Below are 26,499 nucleotides of genomic sequence, written 5' to 3'. Positions count from 1 at the left end.
ACACAATTAAAAATGTTTAATAAATATAAAACATTTCACAACTTCACTAAAACTTACGGGAGTGTAATTTAAATGGTTTGGTGTTTTAAACGACCACATAAAAAATAAATTAAAAATAATATTATTTAAAATAATATCCAGCATTTAATGTGAGCCCTCCACTATGACCATATCTACATTTCCTGACTTCTTATACAAGTGTTCCTATTGTGACCCCTTACAGTATCTAATGTAAAATGAGTTCTGTTGAAAGTCATTAAAAATAATCATTTCAAAGGGAAAGCATAGAAAAAAAATCAAAAGTAAGTACTAAATTCTGTGACTGTATAATATGTTTAATGTAGTAGAATTAAAGTGGCTGAGATAAAATATATCCAAAATAATTGAAAGTTAAATGAGGATGTAAAGTTGCATCATATGTTTGTTAAAAACAAGAGTGAACATTTTGTGCAGAGAAGTGATGGGGTTCTTGATTCTTTTCTTTTGCCTCTTTTCTCTTTGAATTCTGTACTTTTAAATGCAAACATAAAATGTTTAGTCCATATATAAGGGAGGGAACAGACTATAGTGTAATTACAATTGGCTGAGAGTTGAGATTCCTTTATTGAATTCCAAGAGTTTGAATTCTGGCTCCATTGCTTATTAACTGTGTGACTTGGAAAATAATTTAACCTCTCTATGTCAGTTTTTTAATCTGTAATATGAAAATAATATTATAATACCTCACCTAGAAAGTTGTTATAAGCACTAAATAAATATAAATTCTAAAAAAATATACTTAGTTTATAGAGAACACTTAGAAGTTGTTAGCAGCTACTGTAATGTACAGCATGGTGATTACAGTTAAGAATGCAGAATTATTTACTTGACATTTGATAAGAGGGTAACATTAAGTGTCCTCACCATGTACATACATACATACACACAGTGGTAACTATGTGTGGTGATGAATGTGTTAATTAATTTGATTATGGTCATCATTTCACTGTGTATACACATATCAAATCATTTCCTTATATGTATATGTATTTCCCAATTTTACCTCAATGAAACTCAGGGAGGGGGAAGAAAATAAGATTCCCAAGTTTATTAATAGTTAAGGAAGCAAAAATTTAAAATTACAATATCATTTCATATTTCATGTTGACTAAATATAAGAAGCCAGGTATTATCAAGTATTGGTGATAATGTGGATTTGGGTAAGTGCTGATGGTAATATAAATGAGAGATACTCCTTGGGAAATGGTGACATATCACCTCACAGGTATAAGAATGTTCCTGACAGCATTTCCATAAGAACAAATCTTGCAAGCAGCTTAAATGTCCTTCAACAGTAGAAGAGAATAATTATGATGTATTCAGACAATGGAATTGTCACAGGAGTGAAAATGAAGGAATTCAGTTCTATGCCTCGATGTCGATGAATCTCAAAAAGCATAATAGTGAGGAAATGAAGCAAGTACAGAAGAATAAATAGAGTATGATTCCATCACTATAAAGTTCAAAACAGGCAAAATGATGATAGGTGGTAAAACTATACAGAGAATCATAAAAACATAATGAGAAACAGTGAGAAAGGGCTTGCTCTCAGAGATAGACGAACACGCATCTAATATGCTGGTAATGTTCTGTTTCATAAACTGAGGAGCGGGTACAGGGAGTGTATTTTATTATTTTTATTTCAACTTTTTATGTAATTTTATATATTTCCTATATGTACAATATACTTCACAAGTGAAATATTTAAATAATCAAAAAAGTTCAGCTATGTATACTGTATTTGAAAACTGATTGCTAACCATTTCTTTGGTTATTTGTAACCATATCAGAAACTTCCTAATATGGATTATATTGAAAGTCAAATATTTTAATACATTTTTATACTTTAAAAAATCTTATGTAGTACTTGTATTTTCTTTTATGAACATATAACTGAGCAGAAATAGCTTTGTACATCTTACTAGATGCCACATGATTAGAGAATATAAGATATTAAAAATACAAAGAGTAAAAACTTGACAAACTTCTATGATTTATGTACCAAGTATGGTGATCAGAGAATTTCAGTGGTCTAGAATTTATTACATACATTTACCATCTAACCGGAAATACAGAGACTCTGTAAAAATCACCCAGGTTTTGCATTCCGAGTTTGAATTCTCCCTGAATTGACCTGTTACATCACTACTAAGAAAATGATTATTAATGGCAACTAATTGCCAGGGTTATAATGTGGCATGCAGTGTTTATGAAGGACATACATTGCATCCTTTTTAATTCCCAGAAAAATATATGATCTTAATACTTATCATTGTAAATTCTTAAGAAAATGTCACAAAATCTGTAAATTTTCTAGGTATACACCCATATTCATACAGCTTTGCACACAAAATCAGATTGTTCGAAGACCCCTGGAACTATACATAAACTTAATACCCTAGGGAAAAGACTCAAACCAAGGAAATTGTTACTGCAATCCTCTAAACATAGTGTAACTGTGTGCTTTGAAACTCCAAAACTGATAAACAACTAACAGTAAAAATCATCTAAATAAAATTTTTGTCTAGATTAATATTTGGACACTGAAATACTTGTCTTTTAGTGGTTACATATTACCCATTTCAAGAGGTGACAAAAAGAAAAACATGTATCTTTGGGAAAATACAGTAAAATACAATTTTAAAAATTCCCTTTTACTTGCCTTCTTGTGTTGGGTTTTGTCTGCCCTTCATGAAATAATTTCCTTTGTATCAATTTATTAGGCCTCAAGCTCACATGCAAAAGAAATAGCAGGGGGAGACATATGTGAATGTATGCAGTTGTCATCAATATTCAAATTTGGTCTAAGATACACTTACATTATAAGACAGGTGATGAATTAGAAGGAAAGATATTTTTATAAGAAATGCTTCTTTGTAGATCTGAAATCTAAAATATTTCTAAGTAAGTGATTTATGCTCTGAAATTTTACAATTTCTAAAATGATAGGTATTTTAAGTATCCATTACACTTTTTGTTTTTAATCAAAGACAGTATTTAACAAGGAAAATACTTGGCCCGTTGTTGTTAGAGTATATCATGTAAGTATGAAAATACAGAGCTGCTTTTTCCATTATTTCAGTGCTTAATGAAATGGATCCATGCTCAGATCCATTGCCTTTTTATCGGTATTTCTTTTTAACGTTTTGTTTTTGAAAGTGGAAAATAAGTAAGTAGGTATCATCAAGTTGCTTCTTAGATTTTTAGGAAGAAAACTTTCTGCCTAAATTTTTATTTCTGGGCTTTGGGTACAACTTAGGCCAAAGTTGACATGGTGTCCAATCAACTGCGCGTGTTGTGTATTATAAAGTGACTATTATTATTATTATTATTATTATTATTATTATTTTGAGACGGAGTTTCGCTCTTGTTACCCAGGCTGGAGTGCAATGGCGAGATCTCGGTTCATCGCAATCTCCGCCTCCTGGGTCCAGGCAATTCTCTTGTCTCAGCCTCCTGAGTAGCTGGGATTACAGGCATGCACCACCATGCCCAGCTAACTTTTTGTATTTTTAGTAGAGACGGGGTTTCACCATGTTGACCAGGATGGTCTCTATCTCTTGAACTTGTGATCCACCCACCTCGGCCTCCCAAAGTGCTGGGATTACAGGCTTGAGCCACCGCGCCCGGCTTATAAAGTAACATTATAACATAGATGGGATCATTGGCTTTGACACAAACCATTGTGATATGCACAGTTATGCATTTCAGGTATTTGCATTTAGTCAGAAAAGGAGGTAAGGGGAGATAGGAAAATATTAAACAACATGTACATTTCATAATTATTTCCAAAATAATTATTTCCAAAATAAATGTTGCATCAAGATAATGTAGTCACTTTGAGTTGTTTGGGTAGTGAATGGCAGACAATTTGTGAATTCCAACAACAATAATGAAAACAAAAACCCTGAACATGTGCATTTTCTACCATTCTCAGTGTTTTCTTTTATACTCTTGCTTCTGTATCCGTCATAACCCGTTAGTCACCTCTTTCTCACTCTTGCGCATCCTAAAGATAGAGTGCAGTGTTCTGTACTTGAGCGCTCTGCTTCACCTTTTGAATTCAAGTTTCTTATCTTCTTTCTGACTCACCTATATAGTCTGTTTCAGAGTCTGAACAAATATCTCTAATGAAATAATAACTTTTTGTGGCTTTCACATATAACTGGGAAATCAAATCTCATTACTGAGACTGACAAAGAAGCCTCAAACTGACTCTGCCTCCCTTTTCACTTTCCTCTTTTCTTGATATTCAGGTCTTTTGTCCAGGTACAAACTGCTTTTTGCCTAGACTTTAGTTTCTATTTCCAACATCCACCCACAGCCCATACTCTCTGCCTCGATCATTTCTTGATTACTGATCATGACATTTCTGCTGCCTGGAATTTGCCTTCTCTCGTATTCTTTCTTTTGCTCCTGGTGAGCACCACATAATCCAAGGTCAAACTTTGATACCACGTCCTCTTTGTAAGTTTCTCTAATCGCTCCAGTTAGAATCACACTTTCACCTCTATGCTTTCAAAGCATTCTGTTATTTATCAAGTGAATATATTTGTGTGTTTTCCCAAATAGACGGAGATTTTTGAGATCTGAGGCACTGCTTAATGATGTTTACTTTCCCCAGAACCTATGACAATGACATGCACTTGTCACTCAATGAATGTTTGGTCAGAATATCTGCAGCCTGTTTGCTGGCTAATCTTTATCAACTGCCTTGATGATTTACTTTGTATCTTTTGGTCAATTACCTAGATTGACCAATTGACGTACTCATATCAGCTTTCTGCCGATCTGGTTGATCTTTCTCTTTTGCTTTACTCTTTGATCTCTTGCCATTTGACATCGTGACAACTTAATATCCCTCACGGTCCTCTGCCACCTAATGATAATCCACGTTCTGCAGGCCCAGTAATTACTGCATAACCCTTTGAAGCTGCCACCCCACTTAACAAATCTTATTTGTTCCTGCCCCACCAGGCAGGATCGTAATCTAATGTGGAGGTTATTGTCCCCTTTTACATGAGTCTTTCTTTGCTTTTGCATATATTCATATTTTTCTGTATATGGGTCCAATTTTTGTTTTCTCAGGAGAAAGACATTCATATCCTAAAATGAATAAAAGTAGAATCATTTTTTCTTTGCTGTGTATTACTATTGATTTTCAAAGTCCTACCGTTAAACTGTAGTCATTCTTGAACATAGATATCTACTATGGACAATTTGGTTGTGGCAATTAGACCCAGGAACATAAACAAGTTGAAATACTTCACGGTTTCCAGTGAAGCAGCATTGTATTGTGGCAACTTAAAGCAAAAGAGAAGCCCTAAATTGTGGTTCCAATGTAGATTTTTAAACTGCTGAAAGTTAATATTGGAAAACAATTTTACCTCATATACCCATTCCTCACTCCAGTCATGAATATCCATTTGCATAACAATGAAAAATACTGTTATATGTGACTGGAATATAAACCTTAATTATGGCTGAGAACTACTGTCCTTTGAGTGTTAATTATAAAGGTTTACCAGTCAAGTAAACAATTATCCATATGGCCAAATATTCATTCACATTGGACACATTTTCTAGACTTCATGCTTCTTAATGGAATACGTAAAACTGAATTTAGTGTGAAAAAAGCGTATAGTATAATAAACTCTAAAATATATATTGATACATTTAAATAAAGTAAAATTTAAAATCCTAACAACAAAGGTACCAACTGGTACCACCATCTGAAAACTGCTTTAAACAAAGAAGCTATATATGAATAACTCTTATATATGAAAAGAAAAAGGAAAGCATCCCAGTAGAAACATGGAAAAAATTAATATAAATAGGTAGTTTATTAAACTAAATATTTTATATTTCAAAAAGCACATAGAAATATGTTCAGTGTTTTAGAATTTGAAATATGGAAATTAAAACAAGGTGCCATCTCATAACCATTCTATTGCTTTATATTTTAACAAATTACCACAAGTTTTGCAATTTTGAACATCCCCTATTTATTATTTCAGTTTCTGTAGATTAGGAATCGGAACATGGTGTAGATCAATTCCTTGGTCAACATCTCACGAGGCTGAAATCAAAGTGCCTGTGGGCTGTGTTCCCATCTGAAAGTTTGACTAGAGAAAAGAGCCACTTCTGGGCTCCTTCATGTTGCTGACAGAATGTATTCCCCTGAAGCTGTGGAATTCATTGATGCTTGCTCCTTCAATGACAGACACACACCCACACCCACATCCACACTGCAGGGGATGGGGTGGAAGATAGAGAGAGAGAGATCTTCCTTGCTCCTTCAATTCTCTGTCTCCTAGACCTTATTTTAAAAAATTCAACGACTAGATGGAATTCACCCAGAATAAGTTTCTTTTGATGAACTTAAAGTCAACAGACTAGGAATTTTGATTGCACCTGAGCTGGACATATGTCGTCTAATGCAGGGATGGACATCTTTTTCATATTGCCATGCTTTATTGGTCAGGAACATCTTGCAGGTTTTATCCACATACAAGGGGAGGGGAGCTGAGGTTTGGGTGATTCTTGGGGGCTTATCCTAAGATGTGTTCCCCACACTCTTTTATGGGTAAATTCTTAAGAAGCTGATGACAGTCAGTCCAGTTTGAGAGAAATTTGGCAGCCTATAATAAAGCATACCCTAAAACCCAGTAATACTGTGAATAATAATGTGTCCAAGAGACGCGTGGCTATGTTTCTTGCATTATTGGTTTTAATAATGAAAAATTAAAGATAAACTTTATATTCATGAGTAAAATACTAGATGAATAAATTTGATGTATACATATACAATGAACACTTTTACTCTACAGCAGTGACATCAGTGACCTAGAGCCTCATATGCTAATATGGATACATCTGAAAAACTTGAATAAACAATGCAAGCTGCAGAAAAAGGCCATTTGATACAAGTTATGTTAAAGTTCAAACATGTAAAATGGTACTATTAAGTGTGGATACTATATATATTACACAGTAAAAGAATAAAGGAAGCACAGAAATAATAAACAGTGGTATTAACATCTGGAATTTAAAAGGTATGAGTGTTCTGTGAATGTGGAGTAAAATATAGGCTTATCAATTGAAAAAACATCAATTGTAGTTGTATACTTTAATTTTTGTATTTCAACAAGAATCTAATTTCAAAGGTTAGTTGAGGATCTTTGTGTTGTCTGTTCCACTGAGAGAGTTTTCATACTTTAATCTGGAATTTTACAACTCTTAGAAAGAAGCCTCAGGGGATTGATAAGGAAACATTCCTAAGTTGAAAGTGATGCGCTTATGGGTTCCTTATAAAAAATATTCTTAATGCCATTAGACTTACAGCTGACTTTTATATCTGATTTTACCTGTCATTAAACTTGATAGACATGTGCTTCAAAAAAGTGCACTGTAAAGTTTTAGGAATATGTTAATTATTGGTATTTATATATTATCTTAATTAGTATATTGTCACTAAATACTACTAGTATTACTATAAAAGTAATAATAGTTTAATAGAGTGTGTCCAACATTTTATGTTCAAGTTTTATGTTTCTATTATTTATGATTATTTAGGATAAATATTTTTAAAGGTATATATGAGTTGCCCTTCACAGAGATAGAATGGAAATTATGTTAAAAGTTTTATTTAATCCATATCAAATTTAGGAATGAAAATGAGGACAAGAAATTAAGTGTGAAAAGAATCTGGGCTTTCTGAAAACATTATAATCAAAAGAATCTTTTGGTAAATAAAGCAATAAATGAGACTTTCCTCAAAGAGCTTACTGACCTATAACCTAGGAAAGTAAAATGCTGAATCAGCATCTGACAAAATGTGTGCATATGCTTGTGTGTGTGTGTGTGTGTACCTGTGTGCGTGCATGTTGGGATTTTTAGGTTGAAGTTCAGCTATGTCTGTTGGTCAATGGAAATACAGATTTATGCAATCAAATTGTCAGTTCTATATCTTTTTCTAGTATGTCCTAGTATGTTATATATAGCATATATTTATAATAAATGCCACAAGATTAAAACTATATACCTAAGCAGAAGGGATATATATTCTACCTCTGAAGGAACCTTGAAGGAGGAATGTGTTAGTTGAAACTCAATGTCACGGTGTGATTTAGGCTCTCTCTGGATTTCCAAGTGTTGCTAAATTTAGTTCATTCTAACCAGGAGAGGCTGAGGCATGCTATTTCTCTGCTGATCTCCAAACAGCTGCTGCTGTTCACCAATCTAATTTAAAATATTACAACCTCATTTCACACCTTGAATTTGTCTTTAAAAAGAGTAATTTATTTCCAGTAGCTTTTTATAGAAACCTACATTAGAACCTTTATAATATGGTTCAGGTTTTTAGAGTTTCTGTTCTTTTGAATGGTGTCTCTTGGGTTCTCTTGAATGCATTACACCTCATCAAACTATTCCAGGTCAGAATTTGTTCATTTTTTTAAAAAAACATCATTCTTTGGTTTTAAAAACTATTACATGTTCCCCCCACCCCATATAGGCCATGTAGCACAGAGTAGACCAATTTCATTAATCAATCAGTTATTTTGTAATTCTGTAGATAAACTTCTATTAATTGAAAATAAAATCATATTTGTAATAACAGTCCCGTCTTTCAGCTCAGTCATCCATTACAGTACTGATCTGTGGCCTGTTATGAACGGGGCTGCAAATCAGAACGTGAGCAGTGGGTCAGGGAGCATTACTGCCTGACCTCTGCCTCCTTTCTGATCAGCAGTAGTGTCAGATTATCATAGAAGCACAAAGCCTATTGTGAACTGTGTATGTGAGGGATCTAGGGTATGTACTCTTTTTTTTATTTTGAGACAGAGTCTCGCTCTTTCCAGGTGCGAGGCTGGAGTGCAATGGCATGATCTTGGCTGACTGCAACCTCTGCCTCCCAGGTTCAAGCAATTCTCCCGCCTCAGTCTCCTGGGTAGCTGGGACTACAGGCACAAACCACCACACCCAGCAATTGTTTTTGTATTTTTAGTAGAGACAGGGTTTCACCATGTTGGCGAGGATGGTCTCGATCTCTTGACCTCGTGATCCACCCACCTCGGCCCCCCAAAGTGCTGGGATTACAGGCTTGAGCCACTGCGTCTGGCTGGTTATGTACTCTTTATGAGAATCTAATGCCTGATGATCTGAAGTGGAACAGTTTCATTCCAAACCATATCTGCACTCTATAAGCACCTGCCTCCACCCCCTGCCCACAGAAAAATTGTCTTTTGTGAAACCAGTTCCTGATGCCAAAAATGGTTGGGGACTGTGGATCTGCAATAATAAACATTGTGGCAGGCACTAAGTGGCTTACACAAAAGATTTAATCTTCCTGAGATCATTTGTATTATCCTTTTTCTAACCATGAGAATCAAACATAAAGAATTTAAATATCAAAGTGACAGTTTTAAGACAGATTAAGCTCCAGAGTTACTTTACTGAACAGTCACCTGCTAACCAGTGCAGAGTATGTGGCTGAATTATGTATGTTTAACCCTGCTAACTGCATATAATCCTGTAGGTAATATAAAACTATTAAAAGATACCAGATGTGGAAATCATATGCAGATAAACTTCTAGAAACAGTATCTTGATTTTAGTGCAGGTAATGAAATAAAGGGAGCTCACTGCTAATGAGTCAGGCAAGATGTGATAAAGATGTGAAGCAATTCAATGACCAGAGGGATTAAAACAGAATATATTCTGCTTAGAGAATGTCATGTGAAGTTTATACCAATTACCATTTTTATGATAAATTTAAAGAATAATTACATTTCAAAAACTTCTTAAACTCACTTCTAAAAGTGTTTGCAATTTACGGTTTAAACATCCCTATTCATTTATAATTTTTTTTAAAAAGCAAAGCATACGTAATATTCTATCAAGCAGAAAAAGGAAATATTTTCTATTTTAGTACTCGCAACAATACAGAAAACAAATGAGAAAATGGTATTGTAAATGTCTCTTTGTGGTGTGTTTGGTGAACCAGTATGTGCATGAAAGGTTTAAGGCAGTGCTTTTAGAAGAAAATAAAACCATATACAGCCAAAATACATATTTTTCCATTGGTGACATTTATGCCTGCGTAAATTGAATCCAGCTCTCTGTTTTTATACTGTGGATTTACTGCAAATATTATTTGTTTATCAGTACAGACATCAAATATTGTTTGGTAAAATGGTCCCTTGCTTACTTCAGTAGTGATTTTCCTTAGGCAGTTTTGTGCTCTGTCTTAAGGTTGTATAACAGCGTTAGAGTAGATTATTTTCCAGGGATTAAAGATTTGAAAGATACTAGTTCCATGCCAGAAATAATCAGTTTCCAGGGAGTGCTTGTTGTTGAATTTGTTGTTTATTAATTAATAGAATAAATTATATAATTGGTAAGCACATGAATTCCTAATTCAGTACAAAGTCAGAATATGTATTATATCATAGATTCCTTGGGAAAGGAGTTTTAGTTAGAAATTGTTTTTTATACGTTTCTGTTTTCTTAAGCTGGGGATAGAAAATAAAGATAAATTTATCCACTTGGAATAATCAACATTCTAGGAAGTATCTGTTTCTGTTGAAAAAGCCCCAGGTCAGACAGATTGAGAAAGCCATTCAAGAGCATTCTTCCTAATTGGTATTCTATCCTGGCAGGGAAGGAAAGAGTTAGGCTTTATTCATAGTCATTTTTCTCTGCTTCATTTGGGCTCATATTTATATTAGGAAAATCTTTATAAAAGACATAAACAAATGTAGCAAAATAACAAAACATTGCCTATAAAATGAATCTTTTCTCTTTCTGGATTTAGAAACTTTTTATTTCTCCAATGTACTATGCTTGATTTCTGTTTTTTAATTTTTGACTTTCAGTGTTTCAGCTATTCCTCTCTGTAAAGGAAGAAAACTCAGATTAAATATTCATACTCAACTCCCAAAGGCCTTATTCTTCACTTCAGAGGGAGATGAGAATTGATAAACAATATGTACCTGGCCATATAATGTAAGAATGGTAAATTAAACACACACACACACACACACACACACACACACACACACGAACACACATACAGACATACACACACTTCTTTCAGCACATGCCAACATGTAAAAATGGTAACAGTAATAACAAATTACAAGTTAAACATACACACACACACATACTGCTTTCAGCACATGCTAAAATGCACTAATAATAACTGGAATAGTAACAGTATTTTAATTCCTTTTTGTATGTGTCAAATGTTGCCTGAAGTGACTAGTTCTCATGACTAGTGCATAGCAAACTACCAACAATTAGTGCTGTAAAATAATTGTTTTACTGTGTTTATAGATTTGGTAGGCCAGGAATTCGGAATGGGTAGAGTAGAATTGGCTTGTCTCTGTCCCATGATATCCTGGTAGCTCAGCTGAGAAAACTTCAAGGTCCGAGAATGGGGCTACTAGACAGGTAGCTTGGGCTGGAATCACCTGAAGGCATCTTTACTCATATTTGGGGGTAGAAGCAGGCTTGACGGGGATTCAGCTGGGCTGTTGCCTGGTGCACTTACACATGGCTTCTTCAGGTGATCTCTTCACATTAATTAGTTTGAGCATTTTTAGGATATGATGGCAAGCTTCCAAGGACAAGTATCCCAGGAAAGAAAGGCTGAAGTGTGTGACAGTTAAGGATGTATATATGGAAGTCGTATATCATCACTTCTGCTGTAAGCTCTTGCTTCAGAAAGTCACAAAGGTATTTACAGTGCAAGGGAAGAAGCCACAGACACCACCTGCTGAAGAAGTATAACAGTGTTCCTGAACATCATGTGAGATGAAAGATACTGTATCATCACTCTTGGAAAATAGAATCTATCAGAGCACTTTGCATTCAGTATTTCATAATGAGAAGAGTCTACCCCCATACCAATCCCCATTTTCACTTAACTTGCCAGTCTCAATTCCAAAAGATGTTTTAAAATCATAAGTGAAAAGAAAGAGAATAGAAAATTCACTTGAAGTAAATTTCTTAACAAGAATAAAATAATAAACCAAATTCAAAATCTTAACTCTAAAAAGATACAGAATACAAAGCTTGCTATATTTCCCTCTTTGCATCACCAAAGGTTTCCCTTGAAATTTTTCTTTTAGATTTTTTTTTTGTGTCAGCAGAGCCCAAAAATAACACAATTATGAATTTTATATTAAGCCACCCACATACTCTTCTAGAAGAGTTAGGATTTTCAGTCTTTTCCCCCCATATATGTACTATATGTATGTCCAATTTCAATTCTACTAATAAAAGCAATACTACTTGTAAAAGCAAAGAGAAAATAACCATTATCGAGAATCTCTTGTTTGTTATGTATTGTGCACATGCTATTTCTTTAAATGCCAATGTTCTGTGAAGTGGGTGGTATTGTCTGCATTTCACAAGAAAGGGAATTGAGGCTCAGGTAGATTTAATGATTCACCACACAGCAAAGACACATAGCTCAGAAATTGAATGAGGATGCAGGTCTGACTCAAATGTATGAGAATATGATTATTTGTCTTCTAGATTCTTTACTCTATATATTAATAATTAAAAACCAGCTGATTGTTATAGTTCTAAGTTAATGAATATCAATATGCAAAAATATTGGCTTTGAACTCTGCTGTTTTTACTACATATCTTTAGTGAGATCACGTCTACATTTTTATGTACTTTTTCTTATCTTCACACTGTTACTTCCCTCTTTCCCTATCATTTCCTGCTAACTGAACTCTCAGCTCATCACTAAGACTTACACATCATTGAGAAAACGGAAGTAATCAACGAGAGATCTTCCATTTCCTAAACACAAAGTCCACAAAACTACTTGCATCTGTATCCATCGTTAAGATTAATTTTGCCCTCACATACTTTCTGGGACTCATCTCCCCCTCTTTTCTCAGGAGTTTAAAATACTAGTCAGCTTCTCTTTCCTGAAGTTTGAACCAGTCTCACTAATAAACATTTCTTGTTAATTTTAAAATCTATTCCAGTAATTTCGACGAGAAAAAAAAAAGTTTCTTGATTTCACATTTTTCTCTGGAGAGCTGCTTCTGTCTCTTTTCATAATCACACTCTCCAAGGGTTGATGAGTCAATCTTCATTTCCTGTAATCAGTTTCACCATGCCACCTTTACTAACTTGCCCAGCTTCAAAGAAATTGCTCTTGCTCAAGTCGTAAGTGGCCACCATGTTACCAACGGATGCTTCAATTGTCGTTTGTTTGATTACTCAGAAACTTTGGAAAAATGTCTTCTGTTCTCTCCAGGAGGGATTCTTTTCTTTCTCTTCTGTTGTATCTTTTGACAGCATATTCTTTCAGTTGTTGATAGGGGCGGAGTGGGGATTTAGATGAAGTAGGGGAGGACTTTCTCACCTCTCATCTCTTATATTAGAACTTGTCTTCTCAGAGCGTTGTTCTCTGTGTCTTTCTTCCACTGTGCTCTTGCCTCGTACCTGCTGGAGAGTGTATATTTTCCCCTTCATATCCTCCCTTTATCTTTGTCTTGACCCTCTGTGCCTCATGAGATTGTTTGAAATTGGTAAGACTGATCGATGGTGGTCTGTGTCCTCAGGTTTATGGTGAGGTTTGGTCAGTGCGAGGCGCTGGACGAGAATGGAGATTTTGAGAATGATAACATTAGGGAATTTATTACTCCACCTCATGCCCAGCTAAGTCACTCCAAAAAAAAAAAATGTGTTCTGTTTTCAAAGGAAATTATTCCTAAGTCCATTTTGTGCTGCTCTTGACAGAATTTCTGGTACTGGGTAATTTATAACAAACAGAGATATATTTTGTAACAGTTCTGGAGGCTGGGAAATCCAAGATCTAGGCGCCAGCATCTGGTGAGGCCCTTCTTGCTGCATTGTCGCATGGTGGAAGATAGAAGGGCAAAGAGCCAAAGGAGGCAGAACTTACCCTTTTATAATGTCATTAATCCTATTAAGAAGGGTGGGCCGGGCGCGGTGGCTCAAGCCTGTAATCCCAGCACTTTGGGAGGCCGAGGCGGGTGGATCACGAGGTCGAGAGATTGAGACCATCCTAGTCAACATGGTGAAACCCCGTCGCTACTAAAAATACAAAAATTAGCTGGGCATGGTGGCACGTGCCTGTAATCCCAGCTACTCAGGAGGCTGAGGCAGGAGAATTGCCTGAACCCAGGAGGCGGAGGTTGCGGTGAACCGAGATCGCGCCATCGCACTCCAGCCTGGGTAACGAGAGCGAAATTCCGTCTCAAAAAAAAAAAAAAAAAAAAAAAAAAAAAAAAGAAGAAGAAGGGTGGAGCCCTCCTGGCCTAAATACCCCTCAAATGTCCCACTTGTTAATCTTGTTACAGTGGCAATTAAATTTCAGTATCCGTTTTGAGGGGGACAAATACTCAAATCGTAACTGCTCCTATGAAGTGACCCTCTATATACAGCTACTCTGGGGTACGTCAGCTAGAGCATCATTAGTACCTTCAGGAGGGTCAGTAGGTTTTCTGCTATTGCTAGTCCAGGATACTGCATCAGTCTCTAATAGCTTTCCTTACCTGTCTACATTTCCTAAATAATCTTTTCATTAAAGTGCTAATTACCGATTTTAAGTGTACCATCTGTTTCCTACTGGGATCCTGACATGTGGGATCCTTCACTAGGAAACAAACACCAAGATGGAGATGGGGATGCAAACACATATCAGATCATTATTCTTACGAAGCATAAAAAGGGGGAAAAGCAAGCAGAGTTGGGCAAGGAAAGCTTTCAGATTGTAATACAAAACTGACACTTGTGAAAAGAGAAGAGGATATGCAGGGTTGGTCAGAAATAGCCTTAGACCCCAGTGCAGATCTAATGAAGGCTCAGCCAGCCCGCTGGGGAGCAGTGGAAAAACTATGGACCATTTAAAGGGTCTCCACTGGACAGAAATACCATGGTCCCAGAACATCCATCATCTCATTGTTAGTGATTCTTGTCTGGGAAAGGTGTGACCTTAGTTCAAAATCTAATTTGACTTCTGAAGACAAGAAGAAGTACAGGCTGTCAGAAGTACAGACTGCCAATTGCAGTCTTTGCCCTTGAATGGCGAGTTCTAGCTTGATGCAGAGCTTGGGGCATAGCTTCTCTGTCACCACATCAGGCAAACAGCCATTCCCAATGCTTGAAATATTATCTATATAGGAAACTTATAATATACCTCTTATCTCTTATCTTAGCTCTAAGCTTAACTCAAAATGTTCTTGTAGATTCATATATACTCATTCAATTCAGATATATGATACATCCCAAAACAACATACTGATTTGTCATCAATCCTGGTTCTATTCTAGTATTTAAAAATTGCTTAAACTCTATCTTTCCATTTCCTGCACTCAGATGAAAATACAGGAGTCACTCTTGATCCCCTCTTTCTGCGCAGAATTTATCCTTTGCATTATCAAGTCCTGCTTCAAAAATAGGTCTTGAGTTCTGTTTTTAACCTTGATCTTAATTGCCATTCCTTAAAGCCACCAGCTCTCACACAATATTGGAATAGCGTCTTAATTGGTCTCCCCTCTTCCTTTCTTCTCCTATTCACATCCACTGATTCAAGTGGACTTCTTCAAGTATTAATCAGTCATGTTAATCTGCACAAAAACACTTCAATGGCTTCATAATTTGCTTATGATAAATTATACTGTCCTTATCATGGCCTCAAATAATCTCAGTTATGTAGCTCTTTTTAATTTTTCCAGCCTAATCATGTGCTCCTCTACTTCTTGCTTACCAGGATCCAGTCATAACTAACTTCTTTAAAGATCCTGTATTTGTAGGGTTTTTTTCTTTGCTTCTACGTTTCTGCTCAGAATGTTTTTAATCTTCATGCAAGTTTACAATTACTTAACTTTTATTACTTAGTTTAAATAAACCTCATTCTCTGAACCTCTTAAATGAAATCAACACTTCCTGTTGCAGTGCTGTAGTTTGTTGCTCTTTTTCACGTAACTTATCACAGTTTGCATTTATTTATGGGTGTAGTTAGTTTATTTGTTGTAGCTCTTTCCTCCTAAACACGATTTAGTAGCTCAGGTTTCGTATCTGTTTAGCATAACACTCTATCCCCAGTGTTTGGCATGATGCCTTGCGTCCTGTTCACTGGATCTCAAATGTAGACTTCTTTTTATGGTTAAATGAACAAACAATGATAAACCAACCTATAGATTTTGTATTCCGTGTAATTTCATCCTACTTTTTCTTCAGCGATTCTATATTTGTTATTTTGGCTCTCTATCCTTTCCTATCAATAGGATTTTTTTTTTTTTCCATTGGGTATCTTACAGTTTGAAGTTTATGACCCTTGAGACCCAGTATACATATATTCTTCAGTGTGTCTTAATATTCATTAACTTCTTTTCAGTGATTGAAATCATGGCACACTGACTTCTAATAATTACTTATAAAGCTACACTTCATGTGACTAACAGATAACATATCCAACCCAATGGATTGATTTATCTAGATATTATCTAATGGCTTCTTCACGAGGAGGTTGATTTCTCCCCTAAATATAGGGATTGTGTTTTAGCCGAGGTACAGTGGCTCAAAGAGCCTTCTTCAACTCTTTCAGTGTAATTATTTCCTGCTACAAACTAAGCAAAGTGGCACATCCACTGACTAGATGAGAAAGCCAGAATTAGACTGCTTGCTAAAAGCCAGCAAAGTGGATCCCTCCTGATACTCATTTTATGAACCTAAAGAAAGACTTCTGCAGGGGAACATGGCATTTCTGAATGCACCGTAGGGAATCTCAGCTGAATATTGTCACATTCTTTCTACCCATTTATGAAGAGGCAGAGACTATAAGAACATACTGTCATCATTTTCATTATCTTCTGAGGCATGAGATATAGCTGTGCCTCCATATTTAAAATTATACGTGAAACATTTTTCATAGACTTGTGTATGTCAGTTCAACTAGTAAACTAAAGAAAAATTCTTCACCTGTACCCCACCCTTATTTTTACTATTTAGCTACATGTTATATCACATGATGAGAGTTAGAACTATCAGAATTATGAGAAACCCATGGCTTTCACTAGAAGAAAGGTGAGAAAGAATTTATTCAAAGCATTTTGGTATTGCAGTAAACCAAATCAAAGAACCAAGGTAAATTTACTTTGAGCCCCTCATAGATACCAGTATTCTGCAAATGTCACTTGTCAAAATGCATATAGGGATAGATCAATTCAGAGAGCTGTTCTTGTTATAGAAAGTGAAGACCTAAATTGACCAGGTCATGCTAAATCAAAGAAAGGTAGTGATTTTGTTAGATATTGATAAACTATTTAAAAATATACTTGGTCATCATGTGTAAGTGTTGTTGTGGTCATTTGGTTAGCTGACATTACAAGGCATCCCTTGGGAATGATGCTTATTTATATGGAGTTAACTTATATTTAAAAAATTCACAAAATAGATGAAATAACCCCATCTGTTTGCAACTCTAAAAGCTTTGTACCTGAAAGTGCAATTTCTCCTCCTCCTCCTCCTTGAAACTTCTTCCTCTTCCTCCTCCTCCTCCTTTTTTTTTTTTAATGTCCACTCAGTTGAAGAAAATGGATGTAGTCCCTAGGAAAATGGAAGCCCCGAGTGACTTCCGTTCTCGTCTCCTTTATGCACCATTTTCTCTTACTCAACCTGGAGGCCTCCTAATTAATTCTTCCACCCAACCTTTGCTTTATGAGTAAAAAGGAAATAAGTGAATTCATTCAAGAAATATTTATTGGCCTGAGACTATAAACCAAGCATCCTTCTAAACACGGGGGAAACAGCAGTCAACACATGAACAAAAAGTCCTGCCCTCTATGGAGCTTACATCATGCAGTGTAGCACAGGATGGTGACACAGAATCTAATATATAGGATGGATGAAAATCAAGGGCAAACCTAGCACTTTTAGTTGCTTTGGTCTTTCTGTTAAATTCCATCAGGGCTCAAAAGAACTTATGTTTCCTCTAATTGTAGTGTGTGGAGACAAATGTTAAATAATACATATTAAGTGAAGTGTTTGCTTTTAAAATGTTATATTCAAACAAATATAAAACTAATGAAGGGGTGGTGTGTGTAAGTGTGTAATTTTAAACTGAATAACCAGGTGAGCCTCAACACATGATTAGCATTCCTGTAGAAGCCTAAGGATGTCAGTTCTCCAGTCATTTTAAGTTTGAATTTCTCATAATTAACAAGGGAATGTTTATCTTTTCTTTTCCCTTTCTCTCTCTCTCTTTCTTCCTCCCATCCTTTCTTTCTGTCTCTTCTTTTCCTCCCTCCCTCTCTATTTCTCTCTCTCTACCATGCCCTTCACCCCTGGTCCCCCGTCTTTGTTACAAGACCTTGGCTCTGTCACCAAGGATGGGTTATAGTGGTGCAATCAAAGCTCACTGCAGCCTCTACCTCCAAGGCTTATGCAGTCCTCCCACCTCAGTAGCTGGGACCACAGGCATGTGCTACCATGCCCAGCTAATTTTTGTATTTCTAGTAGAGGCAAGGTTTGTCCGTGTTTCCCAGGCTGGTCTAGAACTCCTGAGCTCAAGTGACTCACCCATCACGGCTTCCCAAAGTGCTGGGATTACAGGCATGCACCACTGTGCCCAGCTGGGGGATTTTAATTAATTTCAGATCAGATAGCCAGGTAGAAAGATAAAATTAAGACTTAATTATTACAATTATAGTTGACTACTTAACTTGTTGGTAATTTGTGAGACAGTCCTCAAGAATCATCCTTGTCCATGACCCTTCGAGGATACCAAGGGGGTTTGGGAAGTGACCGTGTTAAGACAGGGAGCGAGTAAAGACGCTATTACAACAACGCAAGTGAGAGAGAAAGGAACTAAATGAAGATACTGACATTTCAGAAATGTAAGAGTCATCGGGTTTCTGGTTTTTTATTGTAGTCCTTTTGTTGTATCTTTTTCCCCCGAGGATAATTATTTAGTATTAAAATCCCTTCGAAACAACCCTTTGCTGGTTTCTCTTACGGATGTGTGCTCCAAAAAACCATATTTACAAAAACAGATAGTGGACCCAATTTGTTCCCCGATTAGTTATTTGCCTACCCCTCTCTAGTTTTGTGGGCCTCCTATCCCTAATACATAGCTTCCATATTAAAATTATCTTTTTAGCACAAGAAACTTCTGGATTTGCAGCCAACATGGTAGCATTTCAGGTAGGAAGGAGGAGGAAAAGGAAAAAAGGTTAAAAGAGCACTTGCCAGTGACTATTTCCTCTAACAGAACTTTTCTATATGCCTCATCAACATCTGCTTAAATCTCATCGGCCACTGCTTCATGCAAGGAACCTGGGAAATGCAGTCATTTAAAGGGATATGTTTCCACCATCTTTCTTATTATCCAATAAGCAAAAGAGAATGGACACTGGGTAGGCTTGGAGCTGTACCTACCAGATTCAGTCACCAGTGTCACTTTCTCCATTTGACAAAGGGGAGGCTGTTAGCGCCTATGTCACAGAGTTGCTTTCTAAAGATTGAATGACCTCATACAGTAATGTGATTAAGAAAGTGCTGTTTGCTAACTGTAAGCTCTTGGTAAAGCTGGCACATGGTTGCATTAGCATTATTTTCATCTTTTGTGTGTTTTGATCTTCACTCTATGTTCATTGCCTAGAAAGCTTTCTGGCAGACAGCAAGGCTCAACAGATATTTGAATGAATATTTGAACAACAAACTGTTGTTATCACCAGTTAAGATTTTTGTGCCGGGCGCTGTGGCTCAAGCCTTGTAATCCCAGCACTTTGGGAGGCCGAGGCGGGTGGATCACGAGGTCAAGAGATCGAGACCATCACGGTCAACATAGTGAAACCCCGTCTCTACTAAAAATACAAAAAATTAGCTGGGCATGGTGGCACGTGCCTGTAATCCCAGCTACTCGGGAGGCTGAGGCAGGAGAATTGCCTGAACCCAGGAGGCGGAAGTTGTGGTGAGCCGAGATCGCGCCATTGCACTCCAGCCTGGGTAACAAGAGCGAAACTCTGTCTCAACAACAACAAAAAAAAAAAAAAAAAAAAAAAAGATTTTTGCATTGTTGGCAATGAAAAACTTATTCTGACTCACCTAATCTTTGACTTTAAAAAAAAAATTAAAAATTTAATTAACAAATTATAATCATCTATATTCATAGGGTATAGCGTGATGTCTCGGTATACATATACTTTTCTTTTTTGAGATGGGGTCTTGCTCTGTTGCCAGACTGGAGTGCAGTAGGGCGATCTCGGTTCATGGCAACCTCAGCCTCCCGAGTTCATGCGATTCTCCTGCCTCAGCCTCCCAGTGTGCTGGGATTACGGGCATTAGCCACCATGCCTGGCCTTAATCCTTTATTAAAAGAATATCACAAGCTTCTGGAAGTGACAAGATAGCTGGAGAGTCAGGTTTAAAGAGGAACAAGTATCCAATTATTTCTGTTATGATTTAGGTACAACCATTTTCACCCTGTCCTTGAATCACTTCACTCAACATTTAAAGCCCTGGAAGACAGAGTATAATGTGCCAGTGTGATAGAATCATCTGTCTCCCTTTGGTTAGAGGAGGACAGAGCACATCATTTTACAGTCCCACCAAAATTGTCTATAACCGGAGAGAAGCAGAGAGGATGAAACTAGTGTGAAAGATGAAATCAGCAGAAGGAAACTGGGTGGAAGATATATACAAATGTCCATCGCACGTTCCCATTCCCTTTCACTTTTGTTGCTTCCCCAAACCTGTAGTTGCCCCTGGGAGAAAAGACTAAAGACATGCAGCAGTTTGGCCTCTGTGAACACATCAATGTCATCATTTTCCTCCATTATATAGCAAGCTCTACCACATTGTAAAGTGGAGTGCAGGAACCCTGACCCCATGAGACCAAAAAGAACAATTTTTAAAGACGAGGATGATAGGATTTGACAGTGATATCCTGGGATTGATATTGGAAAACAGTGAAGAGACGTTGAAGAAAGGAAAGATGCTAAGACCAAGTGATTCTTGTCTGCAGAAGTATGGTGACTTTAAGTAATGACATCTGTATAAATAAGCCTTGCAATGATACAGTTCTACAAAAAAGTAATTCTCACTAAGTACTTCATTTTCTGTAAAGAATACGGTGCCAATCTGGCTGATTATTGAGCAGTTGATAATAGTGTCTGATAAAAATGTTGAAACCAGATGGTTTTTCATTTTGTTTGCCTTTACAGATATAGCCAGTGAATGTAGGTCCATGACAACCTAGAGATTTATTTTAAAGCATGATTCACAATAGAGTCATCTACTGTCATTACACAAGTCTTTCAGACATTTGGAATTGCTTTAACTTGGCCAATCTTTTGGAGTTTTAAAAAATCATATAATCAAAACTTTCTCTTTATTTGATTGCTAGAAAAAAAGTATATGACTTCTCCGAAATTAATTTGTATGGTTGGAAATATATATAATACTGCTGATGAACGTTCCAAGCAATTATTGGCAGTCTATACTGTAAACCAGAAAATTGCATATACAGGATGCTAGAGAGCTTATTTTAGCCTCCTTTAATAATTTAGGTGTATATTTTATATGTTATGTTTACATATTAAAACATGGATTGGTACAGACTGATAAAAATGATACCGCTGTCTATTCTTGGAATGTGGCGTTTGTAACACTGAACATGAAAATTTGCATTTACAGAAACGTACTTTATAAAATTCTCTTCACAATTTGTACTCTTAGTTTATATTATTTAAAAAATATTTAACAAACATTCTACACCTTGATATTTTTTCCTTTGTGCCATCATGTTAATCTTTAGATCTTGATCCTTTTTTTTTTTTTTTTTTTTTTTTTTTTGCAGTTCTTTAACACATTATTGAAACTGCAAACATCCGAAGCGGTTTCGTGTGGACAGATTGCATATTTTGACAGCCTGAGGTGTTTTATCATGAAACATGCCATGTGGAATTTCTGAAGCACAGAGCTCTGCGTGACACCTGAAAAAAGAATCCCTTACCTGGTATGTGACAGAGCTTCTCACCACCACCATGACAAACCAGGAAAAATGGGCCCACCTCAGCCCTTCAGAGTTTTCCCAGCTTCAGAAATATGCTGAGTGTAAGTATTCATATTGATATTAAGATATGATTTGACATTTGTGGTAGACAATGTATTGTTTATAAGGATGGAGCATAGATCCTGTTCATCGTGTAACCAGGTTTTTCTTGAATGCTGGTGATCCTTGTGGGTTCTTGGCCTCCAACCTCTTATGGAATAAGCGGTGGGGCCACTGCAGGTGGACCGCTCCTAATGTGAATATCCGACCCAAAAAAATGTTGCAGGGAGGTGATTTTATTTAAGTAGAGAAAAGAGAAGGAAAGAAGAGGAGAAAGGCTTCCACGAAGAGTATGGAAGGGGATTCCAGAGGGGAAATCCTGGAGGGAGCTCCCACCGTGTGGGAGGGGGTTCCAGAAACCTGGAAAATCCGGCACAGGTGAGGGAGCATGAACGTTTATCCTGGGAGAAATCCCCACCTTCTCCAAGACCCCGGGCCAATGAACGGAGTTCCTTAGAACTTCCACTGGATTGACTTTTAGTTTCCTCCCACGCTGGCAAAATTCAAACATAAACCGTTGAATCTCCTGAAAGGAGAGAAATGGGAGGGCGGCATGGTGCCAGGGAAATTCTTGCCCTTAAAGCTACACCCCTAATGGACCCGGAAAGAGAACACATTCCCTCAATCATGGGAATAGATCCAGGTATGCCTTCTGTGTTTACAAGTCAAGTTGACTTGAGACTACCTTTTTGACTCGAGAGAAAGGAAAAGGCAAATTAAATCAGATATTACAAGGTGAAGGAAAGGAACTAATATGTTAGATGTTAAGCTTGAAAAACACTCTAGCTGTAATGGAAATAAAGCAGAGGATGAGACAGACCGGCAAAATGCAGAGTGGTAATACAATGACAGACAGGGAGAAGGACAAACAGGTGCAGAGGGTGAGCAGGAAGGAAGAGGAGGAGAGAAAAGCAATGGTGTGCTTGAGACAGTGTGGTCTGACTCACAGGTATGAGGAAGGAGGGAAAAGGGACGGGTGTTTGTGTCCCTGTGTGTGAGTGTGTGTTTCTGTTTGTTAACCTAGCACTTCAAAAGAGAGTAGGAAGTAGGGAGCCGTAGATAAAATATGGAATTAGATTCAGAGGTTGTAAAAGAAAGAGGTGTCAGGACCACACATTTTTGGTGTGTGCACTGATACAAACTATGATCATTCACTTCACAGTAAGTTTATTTAAAAATATTCTTTCTTTGCATATGTGGAGTAAGATTTTATTTATAAAAAAATTGTTTTTACTCTTGATATTCAGGAATATGTCTATTTTATAAAGTGACTTTCAACTGTAATATGAACGGCAGTTGGGTCAGGTGTTGAAGAGAGAAAAAAAGGCAACTAATTAATAGCAGGCACCAAAAGGTGCATGATGCATCCAGATGATGCGTCTAGAAAAGGCAGTATATTGAAAATGCAGTAAGGATGGTAAGAATATAAAGAATAACATGGTGACAGGGAGAATGAAATGCAAGAGGTAGAAAAGAGAAAAGTAACCAAACAACACATAATCGTGAACCAGGTGGCTGGGCGCAGTGGCTCTTGCTTATGTTTCGGAGGCTGAGGTGGGTGGATCATGAGGTCAGGAGATCGATACCATCCTGACCAATATGGTGAAACTCCATCTCTACTAAAGATGCAAAAATTAGCTGGGTGTGGTGGCACGTGCCTGTAGTACTAGCTATTCGGGGGACTGAACCTGGGATGCAGAGATTACAGTGAACCAGTATCACACCATTGCACTCCACCCTGGCGACAGAGCAAGACTGCAAGACTCTGTTTAAAAAAAAAAAAAAAAAAATTAGTGAAAGAGGTAAAAATTAAGGCATCTTGGAGATCTGGGAGACTGATGCAGAAAGATATTCTGTCATATGAAACTGTGAAATATGTCTCAGGAATGAGCTTAATAACATTATAAAGTAGAAGCAGAGAAAAGGGTTAAACACAGAATTGGGATTTAGAACATGAGGATAGCTGTGATGGTAATAGTGAGTACTAACACTCACATTTTAGAGTACATATTATGAGTCAGGAATACAAATAAATGCTTCATGTATATTATCTGCAAAGACCAGTTTCAAAGGTATTCTAGAACCTTCTTAATCTAAGGATTGAGAGAGGGTATGAAAACGCTGCTGGGTATTTGTAAGGAAGTTCCTAATCTATAATTTCATAGGCGTTTTTTAAGAAATGCCTATGACTATTGACTAAGAGTCAATGAAAATATGATTATAAAATACATGATATTTGCAAACCTTGACATCAAAATATGGTTCTCACACTCAAAAGTGTTTAGACCCTCTAGATGTACAGTATGCATTTATCATATTAAGAACATTTAGGTTTGGGAGGCCTAGGAAGAAGGATTGCCTGAGCCCAGAAGTTGATGACTAGCCTGGACAAAACAGTGAGACACTGTCTCTGTGGAAAAAGAAAATTAGGCGAGCACGATGGTGTGCACCTGTAGTCCCAGCTACTGGGGAGGCTGAGGTGAGAGGATTGCTTGAGGCCAGGAGGCTTAGGCTGCAATGAGCCATGGTTGTGCCACCGAAGTCTACCATGGCTGATAGAGGGAGACTCTGTCTCAAAAGAAGAAATAAGAAGGAGAAGGAGGAGGAGGAGGAGGAAGGGGAAGGAAATGGGAGAGGGGAAAGGGAAAGGGGGCAGGAGGAGGAAGAGGAGGAGAAAGAAAAGAAAATTTAGCTCAAAATGGCCAAATTATTTTTTACCTGCATTCTTATACTCAATACTTTCTAAATTGGTTAAAAATTGATCTGCCTATGGTTTCAAATTTCCACATGCTCTTTGCTGTTGCTGTAATCCAATCATACAGTAAATATTTCTGAGCATCTTCTTTGGAGTGAGTTTTCTGTTTGGTACTGCAGGAGGTGCAGGAGATGCAGGTCCTCCCTTCAAGGAATTTATAGCTTAAAGAAGGGTAGAAACTAATAGATGAATAATTCTTTGTCTAGCCAGAATATTTTAAGTGCTACAAGCAGACTTTAAGGTTATATGGGGTTTTACAATTCTAGTGGAGATGGGAAAGGGAATTCTTCATAGAAGAAGCAGGATTTGAAATGAATCTTTAAAAATTAGGTTTAAGGTAAATGACAAAGGAAATTATATGGATAAAAAGGAAAATCGAGCATAAATCTGAGCAAGGGAAGTGAGGCACATTTAATCCATCACAATTTAAGAGAATCAGTAAAGTCTATAAAAATGAAATAGTATCAAAATGCGCCATACTTGAGTCAAACAATGAAGAGTCACTGGACAGTTATAAGTGGTAGAGTGACAGAAACAATGTTGTACTTTGAGAAGTTTACTTTAACCACTAAGAAGATGGTATAAGATGATGGAAGGATACTAGAGACTAGTTAGCAGACTATTGGTGAAGACTACATGACGTAGATCATGAATGATGACTGGAAAAGTGGGGATTCAGATTTTATAACGTTGAAATTAACAGAGGGCATCTTGGGAAATAACAAAATACTACAACTTAGAGAGAGAGAGAGGAAGAGAGAGAGAGAGATGAAATTTTTTCCTCCAGCTTTAAAATAAGAGATTATGGTGATATCTGGCAAGTAAAGAATACGTCGAGTTTGGCTTAGGTTATTTTGAGTTTGGCTTGATTATTAAAATATATTTTCTAGTGTTTGAGTACTTATAAGAAAAGTTCCTATATTATGTGAAATATTAATATAAAATATGTAAATTATTGCTATGATAGGTAAAATATTATTGTAATTGCTATTGCTTAGATATAGAAATTCCATTTGAATTGACTAGCAGAAAGACATTTCTACTAAATTATTAAATGTATTATAGGCTGCTACTTATATTTAATTGGCTAATGAATATGGTACTACATTTAATTATATCATAAGAATGCACAAATTAGTAATAAATTTGTGGAAATTATGAAAACATGTGGTAATAAAAATTATCATAAATATAAAACTCATAATATATTGAGACAAAGATCAATGGATATTCAGTAAATTGGTAGTATGAAATGTCACAGCGAGTGTAAGAGCATTATTAAAACGGATTCTCTGAGAAGACAAATTAACAGATTAACTGTGAATTTTAACAAAATAGTGCCAATTCCATGATTATTACACTCTGTTTAAATAATGAAGACAACATGAAAAGTGCTAGATGTATTGCTCCAAGGATTCAAGGATTTTTCTCTGTAATTATAAGGTAAAGGATATCATGATTAGAATATAACCTTGTGTAATAAATTGTCATTGCCAAAATATAAGAGGAAACAAACATCGTCTTGAAGATAATAGAAGTGATATATTTTCCTTGCTGTTCAGTAACTATGATCAGTTTATCAGAGGCTTTAAAT

General features: G+C 36.5%; 1 protein-coding gene across 13 annotated transcripts in view; it reads left to right on the top strand.

Annotated features, from left to right (window-relative positions):
* The window catches only part of DGKB (diacylglycerol kinase beta), an 814,277-nt gene that overhangs the window by 117,271 nt on the left and 670,507 nt on the right, over positions 1-26,499 (top strand). For 6 of the 13 annotated variants that reach the window (XM_074379543.1, XM_074379541.1, XM_074379540.1 and 3 more), the window contains exon 1: positions 22,000-22,152. In XM_074379543.1, the coding sequence (XP_074235644.1) occupies positions 22,083-22,152 (70 nt within the window). In that variant the 5' untranslated portion in view covers positions 22,000-22,082. Of the gene's footprint in view, positions 1-21,895; positions 22,153-26,499 lie in introns of those variants that run through there. The other 7 variants (XM_074379547.1, XM_074379544.1, XM_074379545.1 and 4 more) reach the window with 2 other exon arrangements.

Source organism: Saimiri boliviensis, chromosome 10 (assembly GCF_048565385.1).
Source record: "Saimiri boliviensis isolate mSaiBol1 chromosome 10, mSaiBol1.pri, whole genome shotgun sequence".
NCBI classification, from domain to species: Eukaryota; Metazoa; Chordata; class Mammalia; order Primates; family Cebidae; genus Saimiri; species Saimiri boliviensis.
This window is presented reverse-complemented; position numbering and strand designations above follow the sequence as displayed.